The sequence below is a fragment of the Carcharodon carcharias genome, chromosome 38 (assembly GCF_017639515.1).
Source record: "Carcharodon carcharias isolate sCarCar2 chromosome 38, sCarCar2.pri, whole genome shotgun sequence".
NCBI classification, from domain to species: Eukaryota; Metazoa; Chordata; class Chondrichthyes; order Lamniformes; family Lamnidae; genus Carcharodon; species Carcharodon carcharias.
In genome coordinates this window covers 601678-629646 of record NC_054504.1, presented here as the reverse complement: position 1 = coordinate 629646, position 27969 = coordinate 601678, and the positions used below count along the sequence as shown (strand labels likewise).

The 27969-nt window shown below is 57.7% G+C and overlaps 1 protein-coding gene across 1 annotated transcript in view; it reads right to left on the bottom strand.

Moving 5' to 3' along the window:
* Positions 1-1113: 1113 nt before the first annotated feature.
* LOC121273057 (serine/threonine-protein kinase 36-like) overlaps positions 1114-27969 on the bottom strand; it is a 49552-nt gene continuing 22696 nt past the window's right edge. Inside the window, exons 8-19 of the mRNA XM_041180009.1 lie at positions 26140-26267; positions 25229-25336; positions 23958-24050; positions 23273-23367; positions 22495-22558; positions 19700-19810; positions 17183-17257; positions 16514-16685; positions 14661-14808; positions 14144-14306; positions 11155-11952; positions 1114-1413 (exon numbers count right to left, since the gene is read on the bottom strand). Of these exons, the coding sequence (XP_041035943.1) occupies positions 1240-1413; positions 11155-11952; positions 14144-14306; positions 14661-14808; positions 16514-16685; positions 17183-17257; positions 19700-19810; positions 22495-22558; positions 23273-23367; positions 23958-24050; positions 25229-25336; positions 26140-26267 (2129 nt within the window). The 3' untranslated portion in view covers positions 1114-1239. The remainder of the gene's footprint in view (positions 1414-11154; positions 11953-14143; positions 14307-14660; positions 14809-16513; positions 16686-17182; positions 17258-19699; positions 19811-22494; positions 22559-23272; positions 23368-23957; positions 24051-25228; positions 25337-26139; positions 26268-27969) is intronic.

Sequence of the window (27969 nt, the reverse complement as noted above, 5' to 3'; positions counted from 1 at the left end):
TCTCTCTCTCTGTCCCTGTCCCCTGCTGTCCACTCTCTCTCTGTCCCTGTCCCCTGCTGTCTACTCTCTCTCTCTGTCTCTGTCCCCTGCTGTCCACTCTCTCTCTGTCCCTGTCCCCTGCTGTCCACTCTCTCTCTCTCTGTCCCTGTCCCCTGCTGTCCACTCTCTCTCTGTCCCTGTCCCCTGCTGTCCACTCTCTGTCCCTGCTGTCCACTCTCTGTCTCTGTCCCCTGCTGCCCACTCTCTGTCCCTGTCCCCTGCTGTCCACTCTCTCTCTCTCTCTCTCCCCCTGTCCCCTGCTGCCCACTCTCTCTCTGTCTCTGTCCCCAGTTGCCCACTCACTCTCTGTCCCTGTCCCCTGCTGCCCACTCTCTCTCTGTCCCTGTCCCCTGCTGCCCACTCTCTCTCTCTGTCCCCTGCTGCCCACTCTCTCTCTGTCCCCTGCTGCCCACTCACTCTCTGTCCCTGTCCCCTGCTGTCCACTCTCTCTCTCTGTCCCCTGCTGTCCACTCTCTCTCTCTGTCTCTGTCCCCTGCTGCCCACTCTCTCTCTGTCCCCTGCTGCCCACTCTCTCTCTCTGTCCCCTGCTGCCCACTCTCTCTCTCTGTCCCCTGCTGCCCACTCTCTCTCTCTGTCCCCTGCTGCCCACTCTCTCTCTCTGTCCCCTGCTGCCCACTCTCTCTCTCTGTCCCCTGCTGTCCACTCTCTCTCTCTGTCCCCTGCTGTCCACTCTCTCTCTCTGTCCCTGTCCCCTGCTGTCCACTCTCTCTCTCATTCCACCTGTCCTGTGTTTCTCTTCACACTCACTCCTGACACACACTGTCTGCCTCTCTCTCTCTCTCTCTGACCCAGAGCCTACCCCTTTCTCTCTCTCTCTGATCCCATTCCCTCTAACTCTCTCTCCCCGATCTGTTTTCCCCACACTCTGATCGGTATCCCTTTCCTCCTATCTCTCTCTGACCCCTTTCCCCCTCTCTCTCTCAGATCCCTTTCTCCCTCCTTCTCTCTCATCCCTTGCTCTCTCTGACCACTTTCCCCCCTCTCTCTCTCATCCCTTTCTCTCTCTCTGATCCCTTTCCCTCTCTCTCATCCCTTTTCCCCCTCTCTCTCGAATCCCTTTCTCCCTCCGCGTCTCTCTCTCTGATGCGTTTCCATCGCTCTCTCTCACTGATCCCTTTCCCTCCCTCTCTCTCTGACCTGCTGCCGCTCCCTAGCCTCCACCCATGTATCTGTTGTTGCTCACGCGCTGTGTGTGGGGGTGAGGATTTCCAGCAGCCTGTTACAGTGATGAAGCACGCTTTGGGCGGAGCTCCTGGGACTAACCAGGCCAGCCGATCCTGAGAAGGCTGCTCTCTGCTTTGTGTGCTGACACACCACGGAGAGCTTCTCGCACGATTTCATTGAGATAAGCACCTGAGGGGAAACATTGAAACAGAGCATAGTCAGTCAAAGTGGGAATGTCCACCTAACACTCTCTCTCTCTCATACTCCTGTATCTGGGGAGGTCTCTCTAACCCTCTCTCTCACACACTCCTGTATCTGGGGAGGTCTCTCTAACCCCCTCTCTCTCTCTCACACACTCCTGTATCTGGGGAGATCTCTCTAACCCTCTCTCTCTCTCACACTCCTGTATCTGGGGCGGTCTCTCTAACCCTCTCTCTCTCTCACACTCCTGTATCTGGGGAGGTCTCTCTAACCCTCTCTCTCTCTCACACTCCTGTATCTGGGGAGGTCTCTCTAACCCTCTCTCTCTCACACTCCTGTATCTGGGGAGGTCTCTCTAACCCCCTCTCTCTCACACTCCTGTATCTGGGGAGGTCTCTCTAACCCTCTCTCTCTCACACTCCTGTATCTGGGGAGGTCTCTCTAACCCCCTCTCTCTCTCACACTCCTGTATCTGGGGAGGTCTCTCTAACCCCCTCTCTCTCACACTCCTGTATCTGGGGAGGTCTCTCTAACCCTCTCTCTCTCACACTCCTGTATCTGGGGAGGTCTCTCTAACCCCCTCTCTCTCACACTCCTGTATCTGGGGAGGTCTCTCTAACCCCCTCTCTCTCACACTCCTGTATCTGGGGAGGTCTCTCTAACCCTCTCTCTCTCTCTCTCACACTCCTGTATCTGGGGAGGTCTCTCTAACCCTCTCTCTCTCACACTCCTGTATCTGGGGAGGTCTCTCTAACCCTCTCTCTCTCTCACACACTCCTGTATCTGGGGAGGTCTCTCTAACCCTCTCTCTCTCTCTCACACTCCTGTATCTGGGGAGGTCTCTCTAACCCCCTCTCTCTCTCTCTCTCACACTCCTGTATCTGGGGAGGTCTCTCTAACCCTCTCTCTCTCTCTCACACTCCTGTATCTGGGGAGGTCTCTCTAACCTCCTCTCTCTCTCTCTCACACTCCTGTATCTGGGGAGGTCTCTCTAACCCTCTCTCTCTCTCACACTCCTGTATCTGGAGAGGTCTCTCTAACCCTCTCTCTCTCTCACACACTCCTGTATCTGGGGAGGTCTCTCTAACCCTCTCTCTCTCTCACACACACCTGTATCTGGGGAGGTGTCACTAACCCTCTCTCTCTCACACACTCCTGTATCTGGGGAGGTCTCCCTAACCCTCTCTCTCTCTCACACACTCCTGTATCTGGGGAGGTCTCTCTAACCCTCTCTCTCTCTCACACTCCTGTATCTGGGGAGGTCTCTCTAACCCTCTCTCTCTCTCTCACACACTCCTGTATCTGGGGAGGTCTCTCTAACCCTCTCTCTCTCTCACACTCCTGTATCTGGGGAGGTCTCCCTAACCCTCTCTCTCTCTCACACACTCCTGTATCTGGGGAGGTCTCTCTAACCCCCTCTGTCTCTCTCACACTCCTGTATCTGGGGAGGTCTCTCTAACTCTCTCTCTCACACACTCCTGTATCTGGGGAGGTCTCTCTAACTCTCTCTCTCTCACACTCCTGTATCTGGGGAGGTCTCTCTAACCCCCTCTCTCTCTCTCTCACACTCCTGTATCTGGGGAGGTCTCTCTAACCCTCTCTCTCTCTCACACACTCCTGTATCTGGGGAGGTCTCTCTAACCCTCTCTCTCTCTCTCACACTCCTGTATCTGGGGAGGTCTCTCTAACCCCCTCTCTCTCTCTCACACACTCCTGTATCTGGGGAGGTCTCTCTAACCCTCTCTCTCACTCACACTCCTGTATCTGGGGAGGTCTCTCTAACCCTCTCTCTCTCTCACACTCCTGTATCTGGGGAGGTCTCTCTAACCCTCTCTCTCTCTCACACACTCCTGTATCTGGGGAGGTCTCTCTAACCCTCTCTCTCTCACACTCCTGTATCTGGGGAGGTCTCTCTAACCCTCTCTCTCACTCACACTCCTGTATCTGGGGAGGTCTCTCTAACCCTCTCTCTCTCACACACTCCTGTATCTGGGGAGATCTCTCTAACCCCCTCTCTCTCTCTCACACTCCTGTATCTGGGGAGGTCTCTCTAACCCCCTCTATCTCTCACACTCCTGTATCTGGGGAGGTCTCTCTAAACCCCTCTCTCTCACACTCCTGTATCTGGGGAGGTCTCTCTAACCCTCTCTCTCTCTCTCACACACTCCTGTATCTGGGGAGGTCTCTCTAACCCTCTCTCTCTCTCACACTCCTGTATCTGGGGAGGTCTCTCTAACCCTCTCTCTCTCACACTCCTGTATCTGGGGAGATCTCTCTAACCCTCTGTCTCACACTCCTGTATCTGGGGAGGTCTCTCTAACCCCCCCCCTCTCTCTCTCTCTCACACTCCTGTATCTGGGGAGGTCTCTCTAACCCCCTCTCTCTCACACTCCTGTATCTGGGGAGGTCTCTCTAACCCTCTCTCTCTCTCTCACACACTCCTGTATCTGGGGAGGTCTCTCTAACCCTCTCTCTCTCTCACACACTCCTGTATCTGGGGAGGTCTCTCTAACCCTCTCTCTCTTTCACACTCCTGTATCTGGGGAGGTCTCTCTAACCCTCTCTCTCACTCACACTCCTGTATCTGGGGAGGTCTCTCTAACCCTCTCTCTCTCTCACACACTCCTGTATCTGGGGAGGTCTCTCTAACCCTCTCTCTCTCTCACACACTCCTGTATCCGGGGAGGTCTCTCTAACCCCCTCACTCTCTCTCACACTCCTGTATCTGGGGAGGTCTCTCTAACCCTCTCTGTCACACACACCTGTATCTGGGGAGGTCTCTCTAACCCTCTCTCTCTCACACTCCTGTATCTGGGGAGGTCTCTCTAACCCTCTCTCTCTCTCTCACACTCCTGTATCTGGGGAGATCTCTCTAACCCTCTCTCTCTCTCTCTCACACTCCTGTATCTGGGGAGGTCTCTCTAACCCTCTCTCTCTCTCTCTCACACTCCTGTATCTGGGGAGGTCTCTCTAACCCCCTCTCTCTCACACTCCTGTATCTGGGGAGGTCTCTCTAACCCTCTCTCTCTCTCTCTCACACTCCTGTATCTGGGGAGGTCTCTCTAACCCCCTCTCTCTCACACTCCTGTATCTGGGGAGGTCTCTCTAACCCTCTCTCTCTCTCTCACACACTCCTGTATCTGGGGAGGTCTCTCTAACCCTCTCTCTCTCTCACACTCCTGTATCTGGGGAGGTCTCTCTAACCCTCTCTCTCTCTCACACACTCCTGTATCCGGGGAGGTCTCTCTAACCCTCTCTCTCTCACACTCCTGTATCTGGGGAGGTCTCTCTAACCCTCTCTCTCTCTCTCACACTCCTGTATCTGGGGAGGTCTCTCTAACCCTCTCTCTCTCTCTCACACTCCTGTATCTGGGGAGGTCTCTCTAACCCTCTCTCTCTCTCACACACTCCTGTATCCGGGGAGGTCTCTCTAACCCTCTCTCTCTCACTCACACTCCTGTATCTGGGGAGGTCTCTCTAACTCTCTCTCTCTCACACACTCCTGTATCTGGGGAGGTCTCTCTAACCCTCTCTCTCTCACACTCCTGTATCTGGGGAGGTCTCTCTAACCCTCTCTCTCTCACTCACACTCCTGTATCTGGGGAGGTCTCTCTAACCCTCTCTCTCTCTCTCACACACTCCTGTATCTGGGGAGGTCTCTCTAACCCCCTCTCTCTCTCACACTCCTGTATCTGGGGAGGTCTCTCTAACTCCCTCTCTCTCTCACACTCCTGTATCTGGGGAGGTCTCTCTAACCCTCTCTCTCTCTCACACACTCCTGTATCTGGGGAGGTCTCTCTAACCCCCTCTCTCTCTCACACTCCTGTATCTGGGGAGGTCTCTCTAACTCCCTCTCTCTCTCACACTCCTGTATCTGGGGAGGTCTCTCTAACCCCCTCTCTCTCTCACACACTCCTGTATCTGGGGAGGTCTCTCTAACGCTCTCTCTCACACACACTCCTGTATCTGGGGAGGTCTCTCTAACCCTCTCTCTCTCACTCACACTCCTGTATCTGGGGAGGTCTCTCTAACCCTCTCTCTCTCTCACACACTCCTGTATCTGGGGAGGTCTCTCTAACCCCCTCTCTCTCTCTCACACTCCTGTATCTGGGGAGGTCTCTCTAACCCTCTCTCTCACACACTCCTGTATCTGGGGAGGTCTCTCTAACCCTCTCTCTCTCTCTCACACACTCCTGTATCTGGGGAGGTCTCTCTAACCCTCTCTCTCTCAAACTCCTGTATCTGGGGAGGTCTCTCTAACCCTCTCTCTCTCTCACACTCCTGTATCTGGGGAGGTCTCTCTAACCCTCTCTCTCACACACTCCTGTATCTGGGGAGGTCTCTCTAACCCTCTCTCTCACACACTCCTGTATCTGGGGAGGTCTCTCTAACCCTCTCTCTCACTCACACTCCTGTATCTGGGGAGGTCTCTCTAACCCTCTCTCTCACTCACACTCCTGTATCTGGGGAGGTCTCTCTAACCCTCTCTCTCACACACTCCTGTATCTGGGGAGGTCTCTCTAACCCTCTCTCTCACTCACACTCCTGTATCTGGGGAGGTCTCTCTAACCCCCTCTCTCTCTCTCACACACTCCTGTATCTGGGGAGGTCTCTCTAACCCTCTCTCTCTCACACTCCTGTATCTGGGGAGGTCTCTCTAACCCTCTCTCTCTCTCTCACACACTCCTGTATCTGGGGAGGTCTCTCTAACCCTCTCTCTCACTCACACTCCTGTATCTGGGGAGGTCTCTCTAACCCTCTCTCTCTCTCTCACACTCCTGTATCTGGGGAGGTCTCTCTAACCCTCTCTCTCTCTCTCTCTCTCTCTCACACTCCTGTATCTGGGGAGGTCTCTCTAACCCTCTCTCTCTCTCTCTCTCTCTCTCACACTCCTGTATCTGGGGAGGTCTCTCTAACCCCCTCTCTCTCTCTCTCTCACACTCCTGTATCTGGGGAGGTCTCTCTAACCCTCTCTCTCTCTCTCACACTCCTGTATCTGGGGAGGTCTCTCTAACCTCCTCTCTCTCTCTCTCACACTCCTGTATCTGGGGAGGTCTCTCTAACCCTCTCTCTCTCTCACACTCCTGTATCTGGAGAGGTCTCTCTAACCCTCTCTCTCTCTCACACACTCCTGTATCTGGGGAGGTCTCTCTAACCCTCTCTCTCACTCACACTCCTGTATCTGGGGAGGTCTCTCTAACCCTCTCTCTCTCTCACACTCCTGTATCTGGGGAGGTCTCTCTAACCCTCTCTCTCTCTCACACACTCCTGTATCTGGGGAGGTCTCTCTAACCCTCTCTCTCTCACACTCCTGTATCTGGGGAGGTCTCTCTAACCCTCTCTCTCACTCACACTCCTGTATCTGGGGAGGTCTCTCTAACCCTCTCTCTCTCACACACTCCTGTATCTGGGGAGATCTCTCTAACCCTCTCTCTCACACTCCTGTATCTGGGGAGGTCTCTCTAACCCCCTCTGTCTCTCTCACACTCCTGTATCTGGGGAGGTCTCTCTAACCCCCTCTCTCTCACACTCCTGTATCTGGGGAGGTCTCTCTAACCCTCTCTCTCTCTCTCACACACTCCTGTATCTGGGGAGGTCTCTCTAACCCTCTCTCTCTCTCACACTCCTGTATCTGGGGAGGTCTCTCTAACCCTCTCTCTCTCACACTCCTGTATCTGGGGAGATCTCTCTAACCCTCTCTCTCACACTCCTGTATCTGGGGAGGTCTCTCTAACCCTCTCTCTCTCTCTCTCACACTCCTGTATCTGGGGAGGTCTCTCTAACCCCCTCTCTCTCACACTCCTGTATCTGGGGAGGTCTCTCTAACCCTCTCTCTCTCTCTCACACACTCCTGTATCTGGGGAGGTCTCTCTAACCCTCTCTCTCTCTCACACACTCCTGTATCTGGGGAGGTCTCTCTAACCCTCTCTCTCTTTCACACTCCTGTATCTGGGGAGGTCTCTCTAACCCTCTCTCTCACTCACACTCCTGTATCTGGGGAGGTCTCTCTAACCCTCTCTCTCTCTCACACACTCCTGTATCTGGGGAGGTCTCTCTAACCCTCTCTCTCTCTCACACACTCCTGTATCCGGGGAGGTCTCTCTAACCCCCTCACTCTCTCTCACACTCCTGTATCTGGGGAGGTCTCTCTAACCCTCTCTGTCACACACACCTGTATCTGGGGAGGTCTCTCTAACCCTCTCTCTCTCACACTCCTGTATCTGGGGAGGTCTCTCTAACCCTCTCTCTCTCTCTCACACTCCTGTATCTGGGGAGATCTCTCTAACCCTCTCTCTCTCTCTCTCACACTCCTGTATCTGGGGAGGTCTCTCTAACCCTCTCTCTCTCTCTCTCACACTCCTGTATCTGGGGAGGTCTCTCTAACCCCCTCTCTCTCACACTCCTGTATCTGGGGAGGTCTCTCTAACCCTCTCTCTCTCTCTCTCACACTCCTGTATCTGGGGAGGTCTCTCTAACCCCCTCTCTCTCACACTCCTGTATCTGGGGAGGTCTCTCTAACCCTCTCTCTCTCTCTCACACACTCCTGTATCTGGGGAGGTCTCTCTAACCCTCTCTCTCTCTCACACTCCTGTATCTGGGGAGGTCTCTCTAACCCTCTCTCTCTCTCACACACTCCTGTATCCGGGGAGGTCTCTCTAACCCTCTCTCTCTCACACTCCTGTATCTGGGGAGGTCTCTCTAACCCTCTCTCTCTCTCTCACACTCCTGTATCTGGGGAGGTCTCTCTAACCCTCTCTCTCTCTCTCACACTCCTGTATCTGGGGAGGTCTCTCTAACCCTCTCTCTCTCTCACACACTCCTGTATCCGGGGAGGTCTCTCTAACCCTCTCTCTCTCACTCACACTCCTGTATCTGGGGAGGTCTCTCTAACTCTCTCTCTCTCACACACTCCTGTATCTGGGGAGGTCTCTCTAACCCTCTCTCTCTCACACTCCTGTATCTGGGGAGGTCTCTCTAACCCTCTCTCTCTCACTCACACTCCTGTATCTGGGGAGGTCTCTCTAACCCTCTCTCTCTCTCTCACACACTCCTGTATCTGGGGAGGTCTCTCTAACCCCCTCTCTCTCTCACACTCCTGTATCTGGGGAGGTCTCTCTAACTCCCTCTCTCTCTCACACTCCTGTATCTGGGGAGGTCTCTCTAACCCTCTCTCTCTCTCACACACTCCTGTATCTGGGGAGGTCTCTCTAACCCCCTCTCTCTCTCACACTCCTGTATCTGGGGAGGTCTCTCTAACTCCCTCTCTCTCTCACACTCCTGTATCTGGGGAGGTCTCTCTAACCCCCTCTCTCTCTCACACACTCCTGTATCTGGGGAGGTCTCTCTAACGCTCTCTCTCACACACACTCCTGTATCTGGGGAGGTCTCTCTAACCCTCTCTCTCTCACTCACACTCCTGTATCTGGGGAGGTCTCTCTAACCCTCTCTCTCTCTCACACACTCCTGTATCTGGGGAGGTCTCTCTAACCCCCTCTCTCTCTCTCACACTCCTGTATCTGGGGAGGTCTCTCTAACCCTCTCTCTCACACACTCCTGTATCTGGGGAGGTCTCTCTAACCCTCTCTCTCTCTCTCACACACTCCTGTATCTGGGGAGGTCTCTCTAACCCTCTCTCTCTCAAACTCCTGTATCTGGGGAGGTCTCTCTAACCCTCTCTCTCTCTCACACTCCTGTATCTGGGGAGGTCTCTCTAACCCTCTCTCTCACACACTCCTGTATCTGGGGAGGTCTCTCTAACCCTCTCTCTCACACACTCCTGTATCTGGGGAGGTCTCTCTAACCCTCTCTCTCACTCACACTCCTGTATCTGGGGAGGTCTCTCTAACCCTCTCTCTCACTCACACTCCTGTATCTGGGGAGGTCTCTCTAACCCTCTCTCTCACACACTCCTGTATCTGGGGAGGTCTCTCTAACCCTCTCTCTCTCACACTCCTGTATCTGGGGAGGTCTCTCTAACCCTCTCTCTCTCTCTCACACACTCCTGTATCTGGGGAGGTCTCTCTAACCCTCTCTCTCACTCACACTCCTGTATCTGGGGAGGTCTCTCTAACCCTCTCTCTCTCTCTCTCTCTCTCTCACACTCCTGTATCTGGGGAGGTCTCTCTAACCCTCTCTCTCTCTCTCTCTCTCTCTCACACTCCTGTATCTGGGGAGGTCTCTCTAACCCCCTCTCTCTCTCACACACACCTGTATCTGGGGAGGTCTCTCTAACCCTCTCTCTCTCTCTCTCTCACACTCCTGTATCTGGGGAGGTCTCTCTAACCCTCTCTCTCACTCACACTCCTGTATCTGGGGAGGTCTCTCTAACCCTCTCTCTCTCTCTCTCTCTCTCTCACACTCCTGTATCTGGGGAGGTCTCTCTAACCCCCTCTCTCTCACACTCCTGTATCTGGGGAGGTCTCTCTAACCCTCTCTCTCACTCACACACTCCTGTATCTGGGGAGGTCTCTCTAACCCTCTCTCTCTCTCACACTCCTGTATCTGGGGAGGTCTCTCTAACCCCCTCTCTCTCTCTCACACACTCCTGTATCTGGGGAGGTCTCTCTAACTCTCTCTCTCTCTCTCTCACACTCCTGTATCTGGGGAGGTCTCTCTAACCCTCTCTCTCTCTCTCTCTCACACTCCTGTATCTGGGGAGGTCTCTCTAACCCCTCTGAGAGGTAGGGGACCCTTCCCCATCCCCATCTGCGTGCTCTCTGCCCCCCCCCACCCCCAGCGTGCTCTCTGCCCCCCCCCCCCCCCCAGCGTGCTCTCTGCCCCCCCCCCCCCCCCCCAGCGTGCTCTCTGCCCCTCCCCCTTCCCAGCGTGCTCTCTGCCCCCCCCCCCAGCGTGCTCTCTGCCCCTCCCCCTTCCCAGCGTGCTCTCTGCCCCCCCCCCCAGCGTGCTCTCTGCCCCCCCCTCCACCCCCCAGCGTGCTCTCTGCCCCCCTCCCACCAGCGTGCTCTCTGCCCCTCCCCCTTCCCAGCGTGCTCTCTGCCCCCCTCCCCCTTCCCAGCGTGCTCTCTGCCCCCCTCCCTCCCACCAGCGTGCTCTCTGCCCCTCCCCTCCAGCGTGCTCTCTGCCCCTCCCCCTTCCCAGCGTGCTCTCTGCCCCCCTCCCTCCCACCAGCGTGCTCTCTGCCCCTCCCCCTTCCCAGCGTGCTCTCTGCCCCCCTCCCCTCACCCCAGCGTGCTCTTTGCCCCTCCCCCCAACCAGCGTGCTCTCTGCCCCTCCCCCTTCCCAGCGTGCTCTCTGCCCCTCCCCCTTCCCAGCGTGCTCTCTGCCCCTCCCCCTTCCCAGCGTGCTCTCTGCCCCCCTCCCTCCCACCAGCGTGCTCTCTGCCCCTCCCCCTTCCCAGCGTGCTCTCTGCCCCCCTCCCCTTCCCAGTGTGCTCTCTGCCCCTCCCCCCCAGCGTGCTCTCTGCCCCTCCCCCTTCCCAGCGTGCTCTCTGCCCCCGTCCCCTCACCCCAGCGTGCTCTCTGCCCCTCCCCCTTCCCAGCGTGCTCTCTGCCCCCCTCCCCTCACCCCAGCGTGCTCTCTGCCCCTCCCCCCCAGCGTGCTCTCTGCCCCTCCCCCCCAGCGTGCTCTCTGCCCCTCCCCCTTCCCAGCGTGCTCTCTGCCCCCCTCCCTCCCACCAGCGTGCTCTCTGCCCCTCCCCCTTCCCAGCGTGCTCTCTGCCCCTCCCTTCCCCCCCCCCCCCCCCCCCCCCCCCCCACGCCGGGCACTCACCTCGCGTACCTGGGGCCAGCGAGCGAGAGCCCGCAGCGCGGCCAGCGCCGCCTCCTTGACGCCGGCGCGGCCGTCCCGGCAGGCCAGCTCCAGCAGGCGCTGGGGGGCTGCGGCCCTCAGCAGGGAGCGGCCCAGCCCGGCGGCCGCGGCGGCGGCACCACCACCGTGGGCCAGGTTGTGGAGGGCCCAGGCGGCGTGGCGCCGGGTGCGGGGGCGGGCGTCGCTCAGCAGCCCCACCAGGGCCGGCAGGGCGGCCGCCAGGGCCTGGGCGGAGCCGGGGCCGGGGCCTGGGCCGGGGCCGGCCCGGTAGGCCGCGTTGCCGCTGGCCAGGCTGGCGGCCTCCCTCACCCCGGGGTCCGGGTCCCGCAGCCGCGCCAGCACCTGGTCCAGCAGCGGCCGCCGGCCGCCCTCGCCGCCCGCCTCGCCCAGCAGCCTGCCGGCCAGGCCGCAGGCCTTGCGCCGGACCGCGGCGTCCGGGTGCTGCAGCGCCCGCAGCAGGGCCCGCCCCTCCCCCGCCTCCGCCCCCGCCTCCTCGCCGCTCGCCAGCGCCTCCCTCAGGAACGGCAGGGCGCGGCCGGCCGGCGAGCGGCCCACCTGGGCCAGGAGGGACAGCAGCTCGGACAGGCAGGCGGAGGCGGCGGCGGTCTGGCCGCACTGCAGCAGGCTGGCCAGGTACCGGGAGGAGGGGGGCCAGCTGCTCACAAACTGCTCCACAAAGGCGTCGCCGCTCAGCACCAGGCGGCACAGGAGGCTGAGGGCAATCTCGGCCGAGGGCACCGGCAAACGGTGCAGGATCACCTGGGGGGAGGGAGAGAGGAGAGGGAGGGGGGGAGGGAGAGAGGAGAGGGAGGGGGGGGGGGAGAGGAGAGGGAGGGGGGGGGTAGAGAGGAGAGGGAGGGGGGGGGAGAGAGGAGAGGGAGGGGGGGGGGAGAGAGGAGAGGGAGGGAGGGGGGAGAGACGAGAGGAGAGGGGGGGGGGAGAGAGGAGAGAGGGGGGGGGAGAGGGAGGGAGGGGGGGGAGAGGAGAGAGGAGAGGGAGGGGGGGGAGAGAGGAGAGGGAGGGGGGGGGAGAGAGGAGAGGGAGGGGGGGGGGAGAGAGGAGAGGGAGGGGGGAGGGAGAGAGGAGAGGGAGGGGGGGGAGAGAGGAGAGGGAGGGGGGAGGGAGAGAGGAGAGGGAGGGGGAGGGAGAGAGGAGAGGGAGGGAGGAGGGAGAGAGGAGAGGGAGGGGAGGAGGGAGAGAGGAGAGGGAGGGGGGGAGGGAGAGAGGAGAGGGAGGGGGGGAGGGAGAGAGGAGAGGGAGGGGGGGGGAGAGAGGAGAGGGAGGGGGGGGGAGAGAGGAGAGGGAGGGGGAGAGAGGAGAGGGAGGGGGGGGAGAGAGGAGAGGGAGGGGGGGGGCGGGAGAGGAGAGGGAGGGGGGGGGGGGGAGGGAGAGGAGAGGGAGGGGGGGAGGGAGAGAGGAGAGGGAGGGGGGGAGGGAGAGAGGAGAGGGAGGGGGGGAGGGAGAGAGGAGAGGGAGGGGGGGAGAGAGGAGAGGGAGGAGGGGGGAGAGGGGGGGGAGAGAGGAGAGGGGGGAGGGGGGGAGAGAGGAGAGGGGGGAGGGGGGGAGAGAGGAGAGGGGGGAGGGGGGGAGAGAGGAGAGGGAGGGGGGGAGGGAGGGGGGAGAGAAGAGAGGGAGGGGGGGAGGGAGAGAGGAGAGGGAGGGGGGCGAGGAGAGGAGAGGGAGGGGGGGGAGAGAGGAGAGAGGAGGGGGAGGGAGAGAGGAGAGGGAGGGGGGGAGAGAGGAGAGGGAGGGGGGGGGAAGAGAGGAGAGGGAGGGGGGTGAGAGAGGAGAGGGAGGGGGGAGAGGGGAGGAGGGAGAGAGGGGAGGAAGAAGAGGAGAAAATAGAATTAAAATGTGATAAAAATCTATCTGATCAATATACGCTATAGGTGGAATCAAACCTGAAGAACAACACATTTCAGCTGAGATATTCACAAACTAACTGCCTATCCATGCAGGAGGTGTGCAAACTGTGAGCACACATGAATACTGTGTGTGTGTGTGTGTGTGCGCGCGCGCATAATGTGTGTGCGCGCGCGCATAATGTGTGTGTGCGTGCGCGCATAATGTGTGTACGCGTGCATAATGTGTGTCCGCGCATACTGTGTGTTTGTGCGCATACTGTGTGTTTGTGCGCATACTGTGTGTGTACGCATACTGTGTGTGTGTGCATACTGTGTGTGCGCACGCATACTGTGTGTCTGTGTGTGCACACGCATACTGTGTGTGTGTGCGGGCATACTGTGTGTGCGCGCGCGCGCGCATACTCTGTGTGTGCGTGCGCATACTGTGTGTGTGTGTGAGCATATTGTGTGTGCGCGCATCTTCATACTGTGTGTGTGTGAGCACACCGCGTGTGTGTGTGAGCACACCGCGTGTGTGTGTGAGCATACCGCGCGTGTGTGTGTGTGAGCATACCGCGCGTGTGTGAGCATACCGTGTGTGTGAGCATACCGCGTGTGTGAGCATACCGCGTGTGTGTGAGCATACCGCGTGTGTGTGTGAGCATACCCCGTGTGTGTGTGAGCATACCCCGTGTGTGTGTGTGTGAGCATACCGCGTGTGTGTGTGAGCATACCGCGTGTGTGTGTGTGAGCATACCGCGTGTGTGTGTGAGCATACCGCGTGTGTGTGTGAGCATACCGCGTGTGTGCGTGTGAGCATACCGCGTGTGTGCGTGTGAGCATACCGCGTGTGCGTGTGAGCATACCGCGTGTGCGTGTGAGCATACCGCGTGTGCGTGTGAGCATACCGCGTGTGCGTGTGAGCATACCGCGTGTGTGTGTGTGAGCATATTACGTGTGTGTGGGGTAGCAAACCGTGAGCATGTGTGTGTGTGTGTGTGTGTGTGTATGTGGGGGCACACTGTGAGCATGTTTATGTGTGAGGGTGTGAGCACGAGATGCAGTGTGCACGTGTTAGTGTGTGCGTCAATGCCCCCAGACTCTACCTGTACAAGATGCCGTACGAACTCTCCCTCAAGCAGAGCTAGCAGTATATCACTGAACATTGGCTCCTCTACATCCATTGCAAAGGGAAAGCACAGCAGCTGACAAACTCTCAGGACCACATCGTGCGCAGAATCCACCCAGGCTTCAGCAGAGGGCTCCAACCTGGACATGAGACAGAGGAACACACTGGTCAAGGAAAGACATCTGTATCTAACCCCGTGCTGTACCTGTCCTGGGAGTGTTTGATGTGGACAGTGTAGAGGGAGATTTACTCTGTATCTAACCCCGTGCTGTACCTGTCCTGGGAGTGTTTGATGGGGACGGTGTAGAGGGAGCGTTACTCTGTATCTAACCCCGTGCTGTACCTGTCCTGGGAGTGTTTGATGGGGACGGTGTAGAGGGAGCGTTACTCTGTATCTAACCCCGTGCTGTACCAGTCCTGGGAGTGTTTGATGGGGACGGTGTAGAGGGAGCGTTACTCTGTATCTAACCCCGTGCTGTACCTGTGATACTAACCTTTGAGCCAGATGATCAAGGAAGCCATCAGACAGCAGCTGGCGAAGTGTTGTTGTCACGACGCTGGTTGGGCTGGCCAGGAGTGGGAGGCATTGGTAAGGGACTGCAGTGAAAACCAGAGTAGCCAATCCCAGGAATGCTAGAATACCTGCCAGAGAGAGAAAGAGAGTGAGCGTGGTAGAGAGGGGGAGAGCGGGGGTGTGGGGGTGAGAGAGGGGAGGAGAGAGAGTGTGCGCATGGGGCAGGGGGGGAGAGAGAGAGAGAGAGCGCATGTGGGGCAGGGAGAGAGAGATAGAGAGTGCGCGTGTGGGGCAGGGGGAGAGAGAGAGTGCGCGCGTGGGGCGGGGGAGAGAGAGAGTGCGCGCGTGGGGCAGGGGGAGAGAGAGAGAGTGCGCGCGTGGGGCAGGGGGAGAGAGAGAGTGCGCGCGTGGGGCAGGGGGAGAGAGAGAGAGTGCGCGCGTGGGGCAGGGGGAGAGAGTGCGCGCGTGTGGGGCAGGGGGAGAGAGAGAGTGCGCGCGTGGGGCAGGGGGAGAGAGAGTGCGCGCGTGGGGCAGGGGGAGAGAGAGAGTGCGCGCGTGGGGCAGGGGGAGAGAGTGCGCGCGTGTGGGGCAGGGGGAGAGAGAGAGTGCGCGCGTGGGGCGGGGGAGAGAGAGAGAGTGCGCGCGTGGGCAGGTGGAGAGAGAGAGTGCGCGCGTGGGGGCAGGGGGAGAGAGTGCGCGTGTGTGGGGCAGGGGGAGAGAGAGAGTGCGCGCGTGGGGCGGGGGAGAGAGAGTGCGCGCGTGGGGCAGGGGGAGAGAGAGAGTGCGCGCGTGGGGCAGGGGGAGAGAGTGCGCGCGTGGGGCAGGGGGAGAGAGAGAGCGCGTGTGGGGCAGGGGGAGAGAGAGAGCGCATGTGGGGCAGGGAGAGAGAGATGGAGAGAGAGAGTGCACGCGTGGGGCGGGGGAGAGAGAGTGCGCGTGTGGGGCAGGGGGAGAGAGAGAGTGCGCGCGTGGGGCAGGGGGAGAGAGTGCGCGCGTGGGGCAGGGGGAGAGAGTGCGCGCGTGGGGCAGGGGGAGAGAGTGCGCGCGTGGGGCAGGGGGAGAGAGAGCGCATGTGGGGCAGAGAGATAGAGCGTGTGCGCGTGGGGCAGGGGGAGAGAGAGAGCGTGTGCGTGTGGGGCAGGGGGAGAGAGATAGAGCGTGTGCGCGTGGGGCAGGGGGAGAGAGAGAGTGCGCGTGGGGCAGGGGGAGAGAGAGAGAGCGTATGCGTGTGGGGCAGGGGGAGAGAGAGCGCATGTGGGGTAGGGAGAGAGAGATAGAGAGTGTGCGCGTGGGGCAGGGGGAGAGAGAGAGCGCATGTGGGGTAGGGAGAGAGAGAGCGCGTGGGGCAGGGGGAGAGAGAGAGTGTGCGCGTGGGGCAGGGGGAGAGAGTGTGTGTGCCTGTGGGGCAGAGGGAGAGAGTGCTTGTGGGGCAGGGAGAGAGAGTGAGCGTGGGTGGGGCAGGGAGAGAGAGCATGTCTGTGGGTCAGGCAGAGAGAGAGAAAGATTGCGCGTGGGGCAGGGAGAGAGAGAGCGTGTCTGTGGGTCAGGCAGAGAGAGAGAGAGAAAGAGAGTGTGCGCGTGGTGCAGGGAGAGAGTGTGCGCGTGGTGCAGGGAGAGAGTGTGCGCGTGGTGCAGGGAGAGAGTGTGCGCGTGTGGGGCAGGGAGAGAGGGTGCGGGGGGGGGAGAGGGCGGGGGAGGGAGGCAGAGAGAGGCGGGGACACGGAGAGGCACAGAGAGAGAAAGAGAGAGGAGAGAGAGAGCGGGGGAGGCAGAGAGGCACAGGGACAGAGACAAAGAGTGTTGAAATGCGGAATGAAGACATGGAAGACTGACCTGAGGGAGAGATGGTGTTCCAGTCTGGAATTGGGCTGGGTTGTCCGGGTCGTGGGGTCTCCCCTTCCATGACGGGCCTGTCTCCGGTGAGACGGAGGACCCGGGCCAGATGATGCCATGCCGTGTTCCACAACTCCGAGTCAGCAAAGTCTGCAAGGGCCGCTGGCTCGCCCTGCAAGAGAGGACCGAGTGAGAGAGGAGATCCATCGTCACTCCGAGAACTACAGAGGAAGCGGGGGTGGGGGGGGGCGGAGTTATTCCTGGGACAGAGCTGTGGTGGGGGACGGGTAGGTTCGGTCAATTCGGGGGATCACAGGAGTGTTTTCGGTGTGGGGCTTCAAGTGCGTTCAGCATCCCTCTGGGCGAGAACAGCTGCCGCAGCAATCGGCTGGGGACGGAGCCTAGGAGTGCACATGAGGGAGAGCGGGTGTCAGAGACAGCCTGAGCGCATACGAACGAGGGAGCACCAGTGCGCGCAAGGGAGGGAGGGGGAGTGGGAACGTGAGGGGGCGGGGGGTGGTGTGTGCTCACGAGATGGGGGATGTCTTTGCGAGGGAGAGAGCATGCGTCTGTGTGTGTGTGTGTGTGTGTGTGTGTGTGTCACTGTGAGAGTGGAGCTCAGGTACGATTGGATAAACAGGGACAGGACAAACGAAGCAGACCCTGTACCTCATTCAGAAGCTGCACCAAGAGAGTCAGCAAACCATCAAACGCTCCCAGGTCTAACGGTGGCAAAACCGTGAGCTGCGGAGAGCAAAATAATGCTTACCCAAATGCAACAGGACCTCAAAGAACACTGAGTAAAACACATCTACACCGTCCCCATCAAACACTCCTAGGACAGGTACAGCACGGGGTTAGATACAGAGTAAAGCTCCCTCTACACTGTCCCCATCAAACACTCCCAGGACAGGTACAGCACGGGGTTAGATACAGAGTAAATCTCCCTCTACACCGTCCCCATCAAACACTCCCAGGACAGGTACAGCACGGGGTTAGATACAGAGTAAATCTCCCTCTACACTATCCCCATCAAACACTTCTAGGACAGGTACAGCACGGGGTTAGATACAGAGTAAAACACATCTACACCGTCCCCATCAAACACTCCCAGGACAGGTACAGCACGGGGTTAGATACAGAGTAAAGCTCCCTCTACACTGTCCCCATCAAACACTCCCAGGACAGGTACAGCACGGAGTTAGATACAGAGTAAATCTCCCTCTACACTATCCCCATCAAACACTCCTAGGACAGGTACAGCACGGGGTTAGATACAGAGTAAATCTCCCTCTACACTATCCCCATCAAACACTCCCAGGACAGGTACAGCACGGGGTTAGATACAGAGTAAAACACATCTACACCGTCCCCATCAAACACTCCCAGGACAGGTACAGCACGGGGTTAGATACAGAGTAAATCTCCCTCTACACCGTCCCCATCAAACACTCCCAGGACAGGTACAGCACGGGGTTAGATACAGAGTAAAACACATCTACACCGTCCCCATCAAACACTCCCAGGACAGGTACAGCACGGGGTTAGATACAGAGTAAAGCTCCCTCTACACTGTCCCCATCAAACACTCCCAGGACAGGTACAGCACGGAGTTAGATACAGAGTAAATCTCCCTCTACACTATCCCCATCAAACACTTCTAGGACAGGTACAGCACGGGGTTAGATACAGAGTAAAACACATCTACACCGTCCCCATCAAACACTCCCAGGACAGGTACAGCACGGAGTTAGATACAGAGTAAATCTCCCTCTACACTATCCCCATCAAACACTTCTAGGACAGGTACAGCACGGGGTTAGATACAGAGTAAAACACATCTACACCGTCCCCATCAAACACTCCCAGGACAGGTACAGCACGGGGTTAGATACAGAGTAAATCTCCCTCTACACCGTCCCCATCAAACACGCCCAGGACAGGTATAGCACGGGGTTAGATACAGAGTAAAGCTCCCTCTACACTGTCCCCATCAAACACTCCCAGGGAAGGTACAGCACGGGGTTAGATACAGAGTAAATCTCCCTCTACACTGTCCCCATCAAACACTCCCTGGACAGGTACAGCACGGGGTTAGATACAGAGTAAAACACATCTACACCGTCCCCATCAAACACTCCCAGGACAGGTACAGCACGGGGTTAGATACAGAGTAAATCTCCCTCTACACCGTCCCCATCAAACACTCCCAGGACAGGTACAGCACGGGGTTAGATACAGAGTAAAGCTCCCTCTACACAGTCCCTATCAAACACTCCCAGGACAGGTACAGCACGGGGTTAGATACAGAGTAAAGCTCCCTCTACACTGTCACCATCAAACACTCCCAGGACAGGTACAGCACGGGGTTAGATACAGAGTAAATCTCCCTCTATACCGTCCCCATCAAACACTCCCAGGACAGGTACAGCACGGGGTTAGATACAGAGTAAAACACATCTACACCGTCCCCATCAAACACTCCCAGGACAGGTACAGCACGGGGTTAGATACAGAGTAAATCTCCCTCTACACCGTCCCCATCAAACACTCCCAGGACAGGTACAGCACGGGGTTAGATACAGAGTAAAGCTCCCTCTACACCGTCCCCATCAAACACTCCCAGGACAGGTACAGCACGGGGTTAGATACAGAGTAAATCTCCCTCTACACCGTCCCCATCAAACACTCCCAGGACAGGTACAGCACGGGGTTAGATACAGAGTAAATCTCCCTCTACACCGTCCCCATCAAACACTCCCAGGACAGGTACAGCACGGGGTTAGATACAGAGTAAAGCTCCCTCTGCACTGTCCGCATCAAACACTCCCAGGACAGGTACAGCACGGGGTTAGATACAGAGTAAATCTCCCTCTACACCGTCCCCATCAAACACTCCCAGGACAGGTACAGCACGGGGTTAGATACAGAGTAAATCTCCCTCTACACTGTCCCCATCAAACACTCCCAGGACAGGTACAGCACGGGGTTAGGTACAGAGTAAATCTCCCTCTACACCTGTCCCCATCAAACACTCCCAGGACAGGTACAGCACGGGGTTAGATACAGAGTAAATCTCCCTCTACACCATACCCATCAAACACTCCCAGGACAGGTACAGCACGGGGTTAGGTACAGAGTAAATCGTGCTGGACTCTGTGAACCCTTGCGATCCATTGAACCTACCTGTACGGAGGACAGCAGAGCCATATGGAATGTCTGGAGGGTATCTTCATTCCGAATCTCCACAGGGGATCCTCGACTGCTCAGCTGAATGATCAGGAGGGCGGCAGCACACTGTGCAGAGAGGGAACAGTGTCGGGGAGTGGGCGGGAAATGAGAAAGAGAGTGGAGGAGAGATGGAGGGGGAGAGGTAGAGGGAAGGGGAGAAAAGGGGTGCAGATGGAAGTATGTGGAGAGCGAATGGAGAGAGGGAGTAGCAGAGGCAGCAGAAAAGAGGTGATGAGAGGTGCGGGCCCAGGAGGAGAGAGGGAAGGGGAAAGCAGGAGGGCACAGTGGGGAGTGTGGGAGCGAGGGGAGAGAGAGTGGGAGGGCGCAGGGAGTAAGAGAGAGAGAGGGGGCGTGCATGGAGAGAGATAGGGAGCGGGAGGGATGAGGGGGAAGACGTGATGAGTGAGTGAGGGAATAAGGGATGAGAGAGGTTAGAGCCCGGTTAAATCACTCTGCGTGCCACACATCCAGCACTGACAGCCCTGCTGTTCATAGCCACCAACATTCACTACTGTGCGCAGGAGGGTGCTTCACATTAACATCTCAACTGACAGCTAGCGCCTCCGACAGTGCGGCTCTCCCTCAGCACTGACCCTCCCACAGTGCGGCTCTCCCTCAGCACTGACCCTCCGACAGTGCGGCTCTCCCTCAGCACTGACCCTCCCACAGTGCGGCTCTCCCTCAGCACTGACCCTCCGACAGTGCGGCTCTCCCTCAGCACTGACCCTCCCACAGTGCGGCTCTCCCTCAGCACTGACCCTCCCACAGTGCGGCTCTCCCTCAGCACTGACCCTCCGACAGTGCGGCTCTCCCTCAGCACTGACCCTCCGACAGTGCGGCTCTCCCTCAGCACTGACCCTCCCACAGTGCGGCGCTCCCTCAGCACTGACCCTCCGACAGTGCGGCTCTCCCTCAGCACTGACCCTCCCACAGTGCGGCTCTCCCTCAGCACTGACCCTCCGACAGTGCGGCTCTCCCTCAGCACTGACCCTCCGACAGTGCGGCTCTCCCTCAGCACTGACCCTCCCACAGTGCGGCTCTCCCTCAGCACTGACCCTCCCACAGTGCGGCACTCCCTCAGCACTGACCCTCCCACAGTGCGGCTCTCCCTCAGCACTGACCCTCCCACAGTGCGGCTCTCCCTCAGCACTGACCCTCCCACAGTGCGGCTCTCCCTCAGCACTGACCCTCCGACAGTGCGGCGCTCACTCAGCACTGACCCTCCGACAGTGCGGCGCTCCCTCAGCACTGACCCTCCGACAGTGCGGCTCTCCCTCAGCACTGACCCTCCCACAGTGCGGCTCTCCCTCAGCACTGACCCTCCGACAGTGCGGCTCTCCCTCAGCACTGACCCTCCGACAGTGTGGCTCTCCCTCAGCACTGACCCTCCCACAGTGCGGCTCTCCCTCAGCACTGACCCTCCCACAGTGCGGCTCTCCCTCAGCACTGACCCTCCCACAGTGCGGCTCTCCCTCAGCACTGACCCTCCCACAGTGCGGCTCTCCCTCAGCACTGACCCTCCGACAGTGCGGTGCTCCCTCAGCACTGACCCTCCGACAGTGCGGCACTCCCTCAGCACTGACCCTATGACAGTGCGGCGCTCCCTCAGTACTGACCCTCCCACAGTGCAGCACTCCCTCAGTACTTACCCTCCGACAGTGCGGCGCTCCCTCAGCACTGCCCTCCGACAGTGCGGCGCTCCCTCAGCACTGACCCTCCGACAGTGCGGCGCTCCCTCAGTACTGACCCTCTGACAGTGCGGCACTCCCTCAGCACTGACCCTATGACAGTGCGGCGCTCCCTCAGTACTGACCCTCCCACAGTGCAGCACTCCCTCAGTACTTACCCTCCGACAGTGCGGCGCTCCCTCAGCACTTACCCTCCGACAGTGCGGCGCTCCCTCAGCACTGACCCTCCGACAGTGCAGCACTCCCTCAGCACTGACCCTCCCTCAGCACTGACCCTCCGACAGTGCGGCGCTCCCTCAGCGCACACCCTCCGACAGTGCGGCGCTCCCTCAGCACTGGCCCTGTGACAGTGCGGCGCTCCCTCAGCACTGACCCACCGACATTGCGGCGCTCCCTCAGCACTGACCCTCCGACAGTGCGGCGCTCCCTCAGCACTGACCCACCGACATTGCGGCGCTCCCTCAGCACTGACCCTCCGACAGTGCGGCGCTCCCTCAGCACTGACCCTCCGAAAGCGCGGTGCTCCCTCAGCACTGACCCTCCGACAGTGCGGCGCTCCCTCAGCACTGACCCTCCGACAGTGCGGCGCTCCCTCAGCACTGACCCTTCGACAGTGCGGCGCTCCCTCAGCACTGACCCTCTGACAGTGCAGCACTCCCTCAGCACTGACCCTCCAACAGTGCGGTGCTCCCTCAGCACTGACCCTCCGACAGTGCGGCTCTCCCTCAGCACTGACCCTCTGACAGTGCGGCGCTCCCTCAGCACTGGCCCTGTGACAGTGCGGCTCTCCCTCAGCACTGACCCTCCGACAGTGCGGCGCTCACTCAGCACTGACCCTCTGACAGTGCGGCGCTCCCTCAGCACTGACCCTCTGACAGTGCGGTGCTCCCTCAGCACCGAGAGATTGAAGCTGACACAGTAGTGTTTGGCGGGGCTGGGGCTGGCTGCTCCTTATTGACAGGAGCCTCCAGTGCTCCTCGGGGTTTCCCACCCTTGACCCATCGATTCTCACACCCCCACACCATCCCTCCCACAGAGGACATGAGTGAAGTTTCGACTTACAGTGTGAGCAGGCGTGTGAGACTGCAGCAAGATTGACGTAATGAAACCCACCGAGTGCTCTAGGCTGGAACAAGGAGAGAGAGAGAGAGACAGATACAGTGAGAGCTGGTGGTTCTGGGGGGGGGATCTGCTCCCTCGTTCCTCCCTGGCTGTCCATAGAGGGTACAGAGACTCAGCCACCTTCCAATCTCACAGGCTGCTGACACCTCAGTGTCCCTCACCCTGAAGACTGTCAGTTTTTGTACAATGAATGCCTCTGGATACTGGACCACACACAGGGACCTAAGCGCGTCTGTGGGTGCACACACGCACACATACACACTCACGCACACAAGGGCATGTGGCGCCATGCACGGACATCGAGAAACAGACGGATGCAGCCAGACACATTCATGGATGCACACATAAGCGGACACGACACACACACACGGACACGGAGAGACACTCACTGTCACATCAGTGCACACGCGCACACACACACACACAGACGGACAGAAGGACACAGGCACACAGTGACATGGGGAAACATTGACACGCATGGACACACACGTAGACACACGCTGGTGTGACCGATCGGGCATGCCCGCTCTCCCCTTTGCACATGCTGCCCCTCCGCCATACCCTGTCGGTGCCCTGCCACGTTAAGGTACAAGAAGCTGAATGGCCTCGTCTAGTTGCCAGGCCACAGACAGAGCATCACAATAGGCCACAATCCATTCCGCGGGGAAGACTGCGACTGTCCAGGGACCGCTGCTAACAGTCAGAGTGAGGAACTCACGGCTCAGGCACATGATCCAACTGAATGACCAGGATCGTCAAGAGGTAGAGAGTCAGTTCCACGGTCTGAGACAGAATGGTGTCATCAGGAGACAACTGCAGGAAAGAGAGAGACAAAATGTCACAGGGGGAAAGGACAGTGTACCTAACGCACTGTGACACCCGGTCCCAGATGGGGAAAGGACAGTGTATCTAACGCACTGTGACACCCGGTCCCAGATGGGGAAAGGACAGTGTATCTAACGCACTGTGACACCCGGTCCCAGAGCGAGAAAGGACAGTGTATCTAACGCACTGTGACACCCGGTCCCAGAGAGGGAAAGGACAGTGTATCTAACGCACTGTGACACTTGGTCCCAGAGAGGGAAAGGACAGTGTATCTAAAACACTGACACCCGGTCCCAGAGGGGGAAAGGACAGTGTATCTAACGCACTGTGACACCTGGTCCCAGAGGGGGAAAGGACAGTGTATCTAACGCACTGTGACACCTGGTCCCAGAGGGGGAAAGGACAGTGTATCTAACGCACTGTGACACCCGGTCCCAGAGAGGGAAAGGACAGTGTATCTAACGCACTGTGACACCCGGTCCCAGAGGGGGAAAGGACAGTGTATCTAACGCACTGTGACACGCGGTCCCAGAGGGGAAAAGGCCGTATTTCATAAAGAGGCCTCCAGTATAACATACCTTGCACTGAAGGAGTAGCAGTAAAGTGTTCAGGGCCTCGTCCACCAAGAGCTGACAGGTCGCTTTACTCACTTGACAACAGGAGTACAGTACCTGGAGAGTAACAAAACCCAAATCACTGAACGATGGAGTAACAAAATCTAAGATGGGAGATATCTGTACACTGACTGGTGTCTCTCAGTCCCCTCTCTCTCTCAGGGAGATATCTGTACACTGACTGGTGTCTCTCAGTCCCCTCTCTCTCTCAGGGAGATATCTGTACACTGACTGGTGTCTCTCAGTCCCCTCTCTCTCTCAGGGAGATATCTGTACACTGACTGGTGTCTCTCAGTCACCTCTCTCTCAGAGAGATATCTGTACACTGACTGGTGTCTCTCAGTCCCCTCTCTCTCTCAGGGAGATATCTGTACACTGACTGGTGTCTCTCAGTCCCTCTCTCTCTCAGGGAGATATCTGTACACTGACTGGTGTCTCTCAGTCCCCTCTCTTTCTCAGGGAGATATCTGTACACTGACTGGTGTCTCTCAGTCCCATCTCTCTCTCAGGGAGATATCTGTACACTGACTGGTGTCTCTCAGTCCCCTCTCTCTCTCAGGGAGATATCTGTACACTGGTGTCTCTCAGTCCCTCTCTCTCTCAGGGAGATATCTGTAAACTGACTGGTGTCTCTCAGTCCCCTCTGTCTCTCAAGGAGATATCTGTACACTGACTGGTGTCTCTCAGTCCCCTCTCTCTCAGGGAGATATCTGTACACTGACTGGTGTCTCTCAGTCCCCTCTGTCTCTCAGGGAGATATCTGTACACTGACTGGTGTCTCTCAGTCCCCCCTCTCTCTCAGGGAGATATCTGTACACTGACTGGTGTCTCTCAGTCCCCTCTGTCTCAGGGAGATATCTGTACACTGACTGGTGTCTCTCAGTGCCCTCTCTCTCAGGGAGATATCTGTACACTGACTGGTGTCTCTCAGTCCCCTCTGTCTCTCAGGGAGATATCTGTACACTGACTGGTGTCTCTCAGTCCCCCCTCTCTCTCAGGGAGATATCTGTACACTGACTGGTGTCTCTCAGTCCCCTCTGTCTCTCAGTGAGATATCTGTACACTGACTGGTGTCTCTCAGTGCCCTCTCTCTCAGGGAGATATCTGTACACTGACTGGTGTCTCTCAGTCCCCTCTCTCTCAGGGAGATATCTGTACACTGACTGGTGTCTCTCAGTACCCTCTCTCAGGGAGATATCTGTACACTGACTGGTGACGCTGCTGTTGCAGTCTACCTTCAGAGTGTTGAGACACAATGTGGGCTGTTGGATTCCCTTGATGAATCTTGTCCTTTTTGAGGTGCTCTCTGCTGTGAAGAGTGTGTCACTGATGTATTGAGCTATCTGCATAGAGAGAACAGAACAACGTGATTTTACAGAGCATTGTGGGAGATTTTTCTATGTAAAAATACAAGAAATCTGGAGCAGGAGTTGGGCATTAGGCCCCTCGAACCTGCTCTGCCGTTCACAACAAGATCATGACTGATCTGATTGTGTCCTTGACTGCAGTTTCCTGGCTCTGCCCACCAAATAACCCTCGACTCCCTTGTCCATCAGAAATCTGTCTAACTTAAGCCTTGAATATATTCACTGCCCCTGTGGAGTCAGGGGGAGTGGGGAGAGAACGCAACAGAATGACAACCCTCTGAGAGAAGAAATTTCTCCTCATCTACGTCTTCAAGGCTAGGTTCCTCATTCTGAAAGTGTGCCCCCCTCCCTCCTCGTTCTAGATTCCCCCCCCACCCCCGACGAGAGGGTAAACATCCTCCCAGCATCCACCCTGTCGAGCCCCTACCCCCCCTCAGAATCTTATCTGTCTCGATAAGATCGCCTCTTGTTCTGCTAAACTCCAATGAGTTTGACAGAATCATTCTTTAAACGATAGCCCCCCCACTGTGGAGAGACCCTACCAGCCTGCTCAGACACCCTCTCCCCCCCCGCAAGAAACCCTCTTCCTCTCCGACAGCCCCCTCGCTCCCTCCAACGATCCCTCTTCCCCTCCAAGGTCTCCCTCACCCCTGGATCTGACAGCCCCCTCTCGCCCTTTCTCCCGAGACAGAGCCCTCCCTCCCGCCAATCCCCCTTGACCCGCCTGGCGGTCCCCTCACCCCCACCCCCACCCCCATAGCGCGCAATCCCTCACGTACCTGGTGCTTGGCTTGTCGGCAGACTGTCGCTCCCGGCGAGACAGTGCAGGTGGCGGCCAGGGCAGCTGTGTGCATCCCCAGCAGCCGGTCCCAGCGTTCCCGCGTAGCCTGTCGGTCGCCCGCTGGCCCTGGCCGGAGAACAGAGAGGCTGGTCAGACGGAGGGGTGCGACACTGGGGTGGACAACTGCCGGCTGCTCCGCTGCACGCCCACGCGGAGCAAGGATACTGACAAAACCGTGCGAATAGCCTACGTCTTCAGGGACTGTTGACCTAAAGGCCTTTTTAAGCAGTTTGGTTAGACCACACTTGGAGCACCGTGTACAGTTCTGGTCTGGTTAGACCACACTTGGAGCACCGTGTACAGTTCTGGTTTGGTTAGACCACACTCGGAGCACTGTGTACAGTTCTGGTCTGGTTAGACCACACTTGGAGTGCTGTGTACAGTTCTGGTCTGGTTAGACCACACTCGGAGCACCGTGTACAGTTCTGGTCTGGTTAGACCACACTCGGAGCACTGTGTACAGTTCTGAACTGGTTAGACCTCACTCAGAGCACTGTGTACAGTTCTGGTCTGGTTAGACCACACTCGGAGCACCGTGTACAGTTCTGGTCCGGTTAGACCACACTCGGAGCCCTGTGTACAGTTCAGGTTGCGTTAGATCACACTCGGAGCACTCTGTACAGTTCTGGTCCGGTTAGACCGCACTTGGAGCACTGTGTACAGTTCTGGTCTGGTTAGACCACACTCGGAGCACCGTGTACAGTTCTGGTCCGGTTAGACCACACTTGGAGCACAGTGTACAGTTCTGGTCTGGTTAGACCGCACTTGGAGCACCGTGTACAGTTCTGGTCCGGTTAGACCACACTCGGAGCACCGTGTACAGTTCTGGTCTGGTTAGACCACACTTGGAGCACCGTGCACAGTTCTGGTCTGGTTAGACCACACTCGGAGCACCGTGTACAGTTCTGGTCTGGTTAGACCGCACTCGGAGCACCGTGTACAGTTCTGGTCTGGTTAGACCACACTGGGAGCACCGTGTACAGTTCTGGTCTGGTTAGACCACACTCGGAGCACCGTGTACAGTTCTGGTCTGGTTAGACCACACTCGGAGCACTGTGCACAGTTCTGGTCTGGTTAGACCGCACTCGGAGCACCGTGTACAGTTCTGAACTGGTTAGACCACACTCGGAGCACTGTGTACACTTCTGGTCCGGTTAGACCTCACTCGAAGCACTGTGTACAGTTCTGGTCTGGTTAGACCACACTCGGATCACTGTATACAGTTCTGGTCTGGTTAGACCACACTCGGAGCACCGTGTATAGTTCTGGTCTGGTTAGACCACACTCGGAGCGCTGTGTACAGTTCCTGGTCCGGTTAGACCACATTCTGAGCACCGTGTACAGTTCTGGTCTGGACATTATAAAAAGGATATAGAGGCACTGGAGAAAGTGTAAAAAGGATTCACAAGGAGGATGCCAGAACTGAGAGGTTATAACCAGCAGGAAAGGCTGAACAGGCTGGGGATCTCTTCTCTAGAGGGAAGCCTGAGGGGGTGACCTGATAGAGATCTTTAAGATTATGAAAGGGGTTCGATGGTGTGGACGTAGAGAAGATATTTCTAGTTGCGAGTGAGACCAGAACGAGGGGAAAGGTCAATATATGACAGTCACTGAACATAGGGGAGGCGGTGGGATGGTGGTATTGTCACTGGGCTAGTAATCCAGAGACGCAGCCCTAATGCTCTAGTGACGGGGGTTTCAAATTTGAATTTAATGAAAGAAAAATCTGAAAACATTTGAAGTCATGAAAGCATTGCCGGTTGTCATA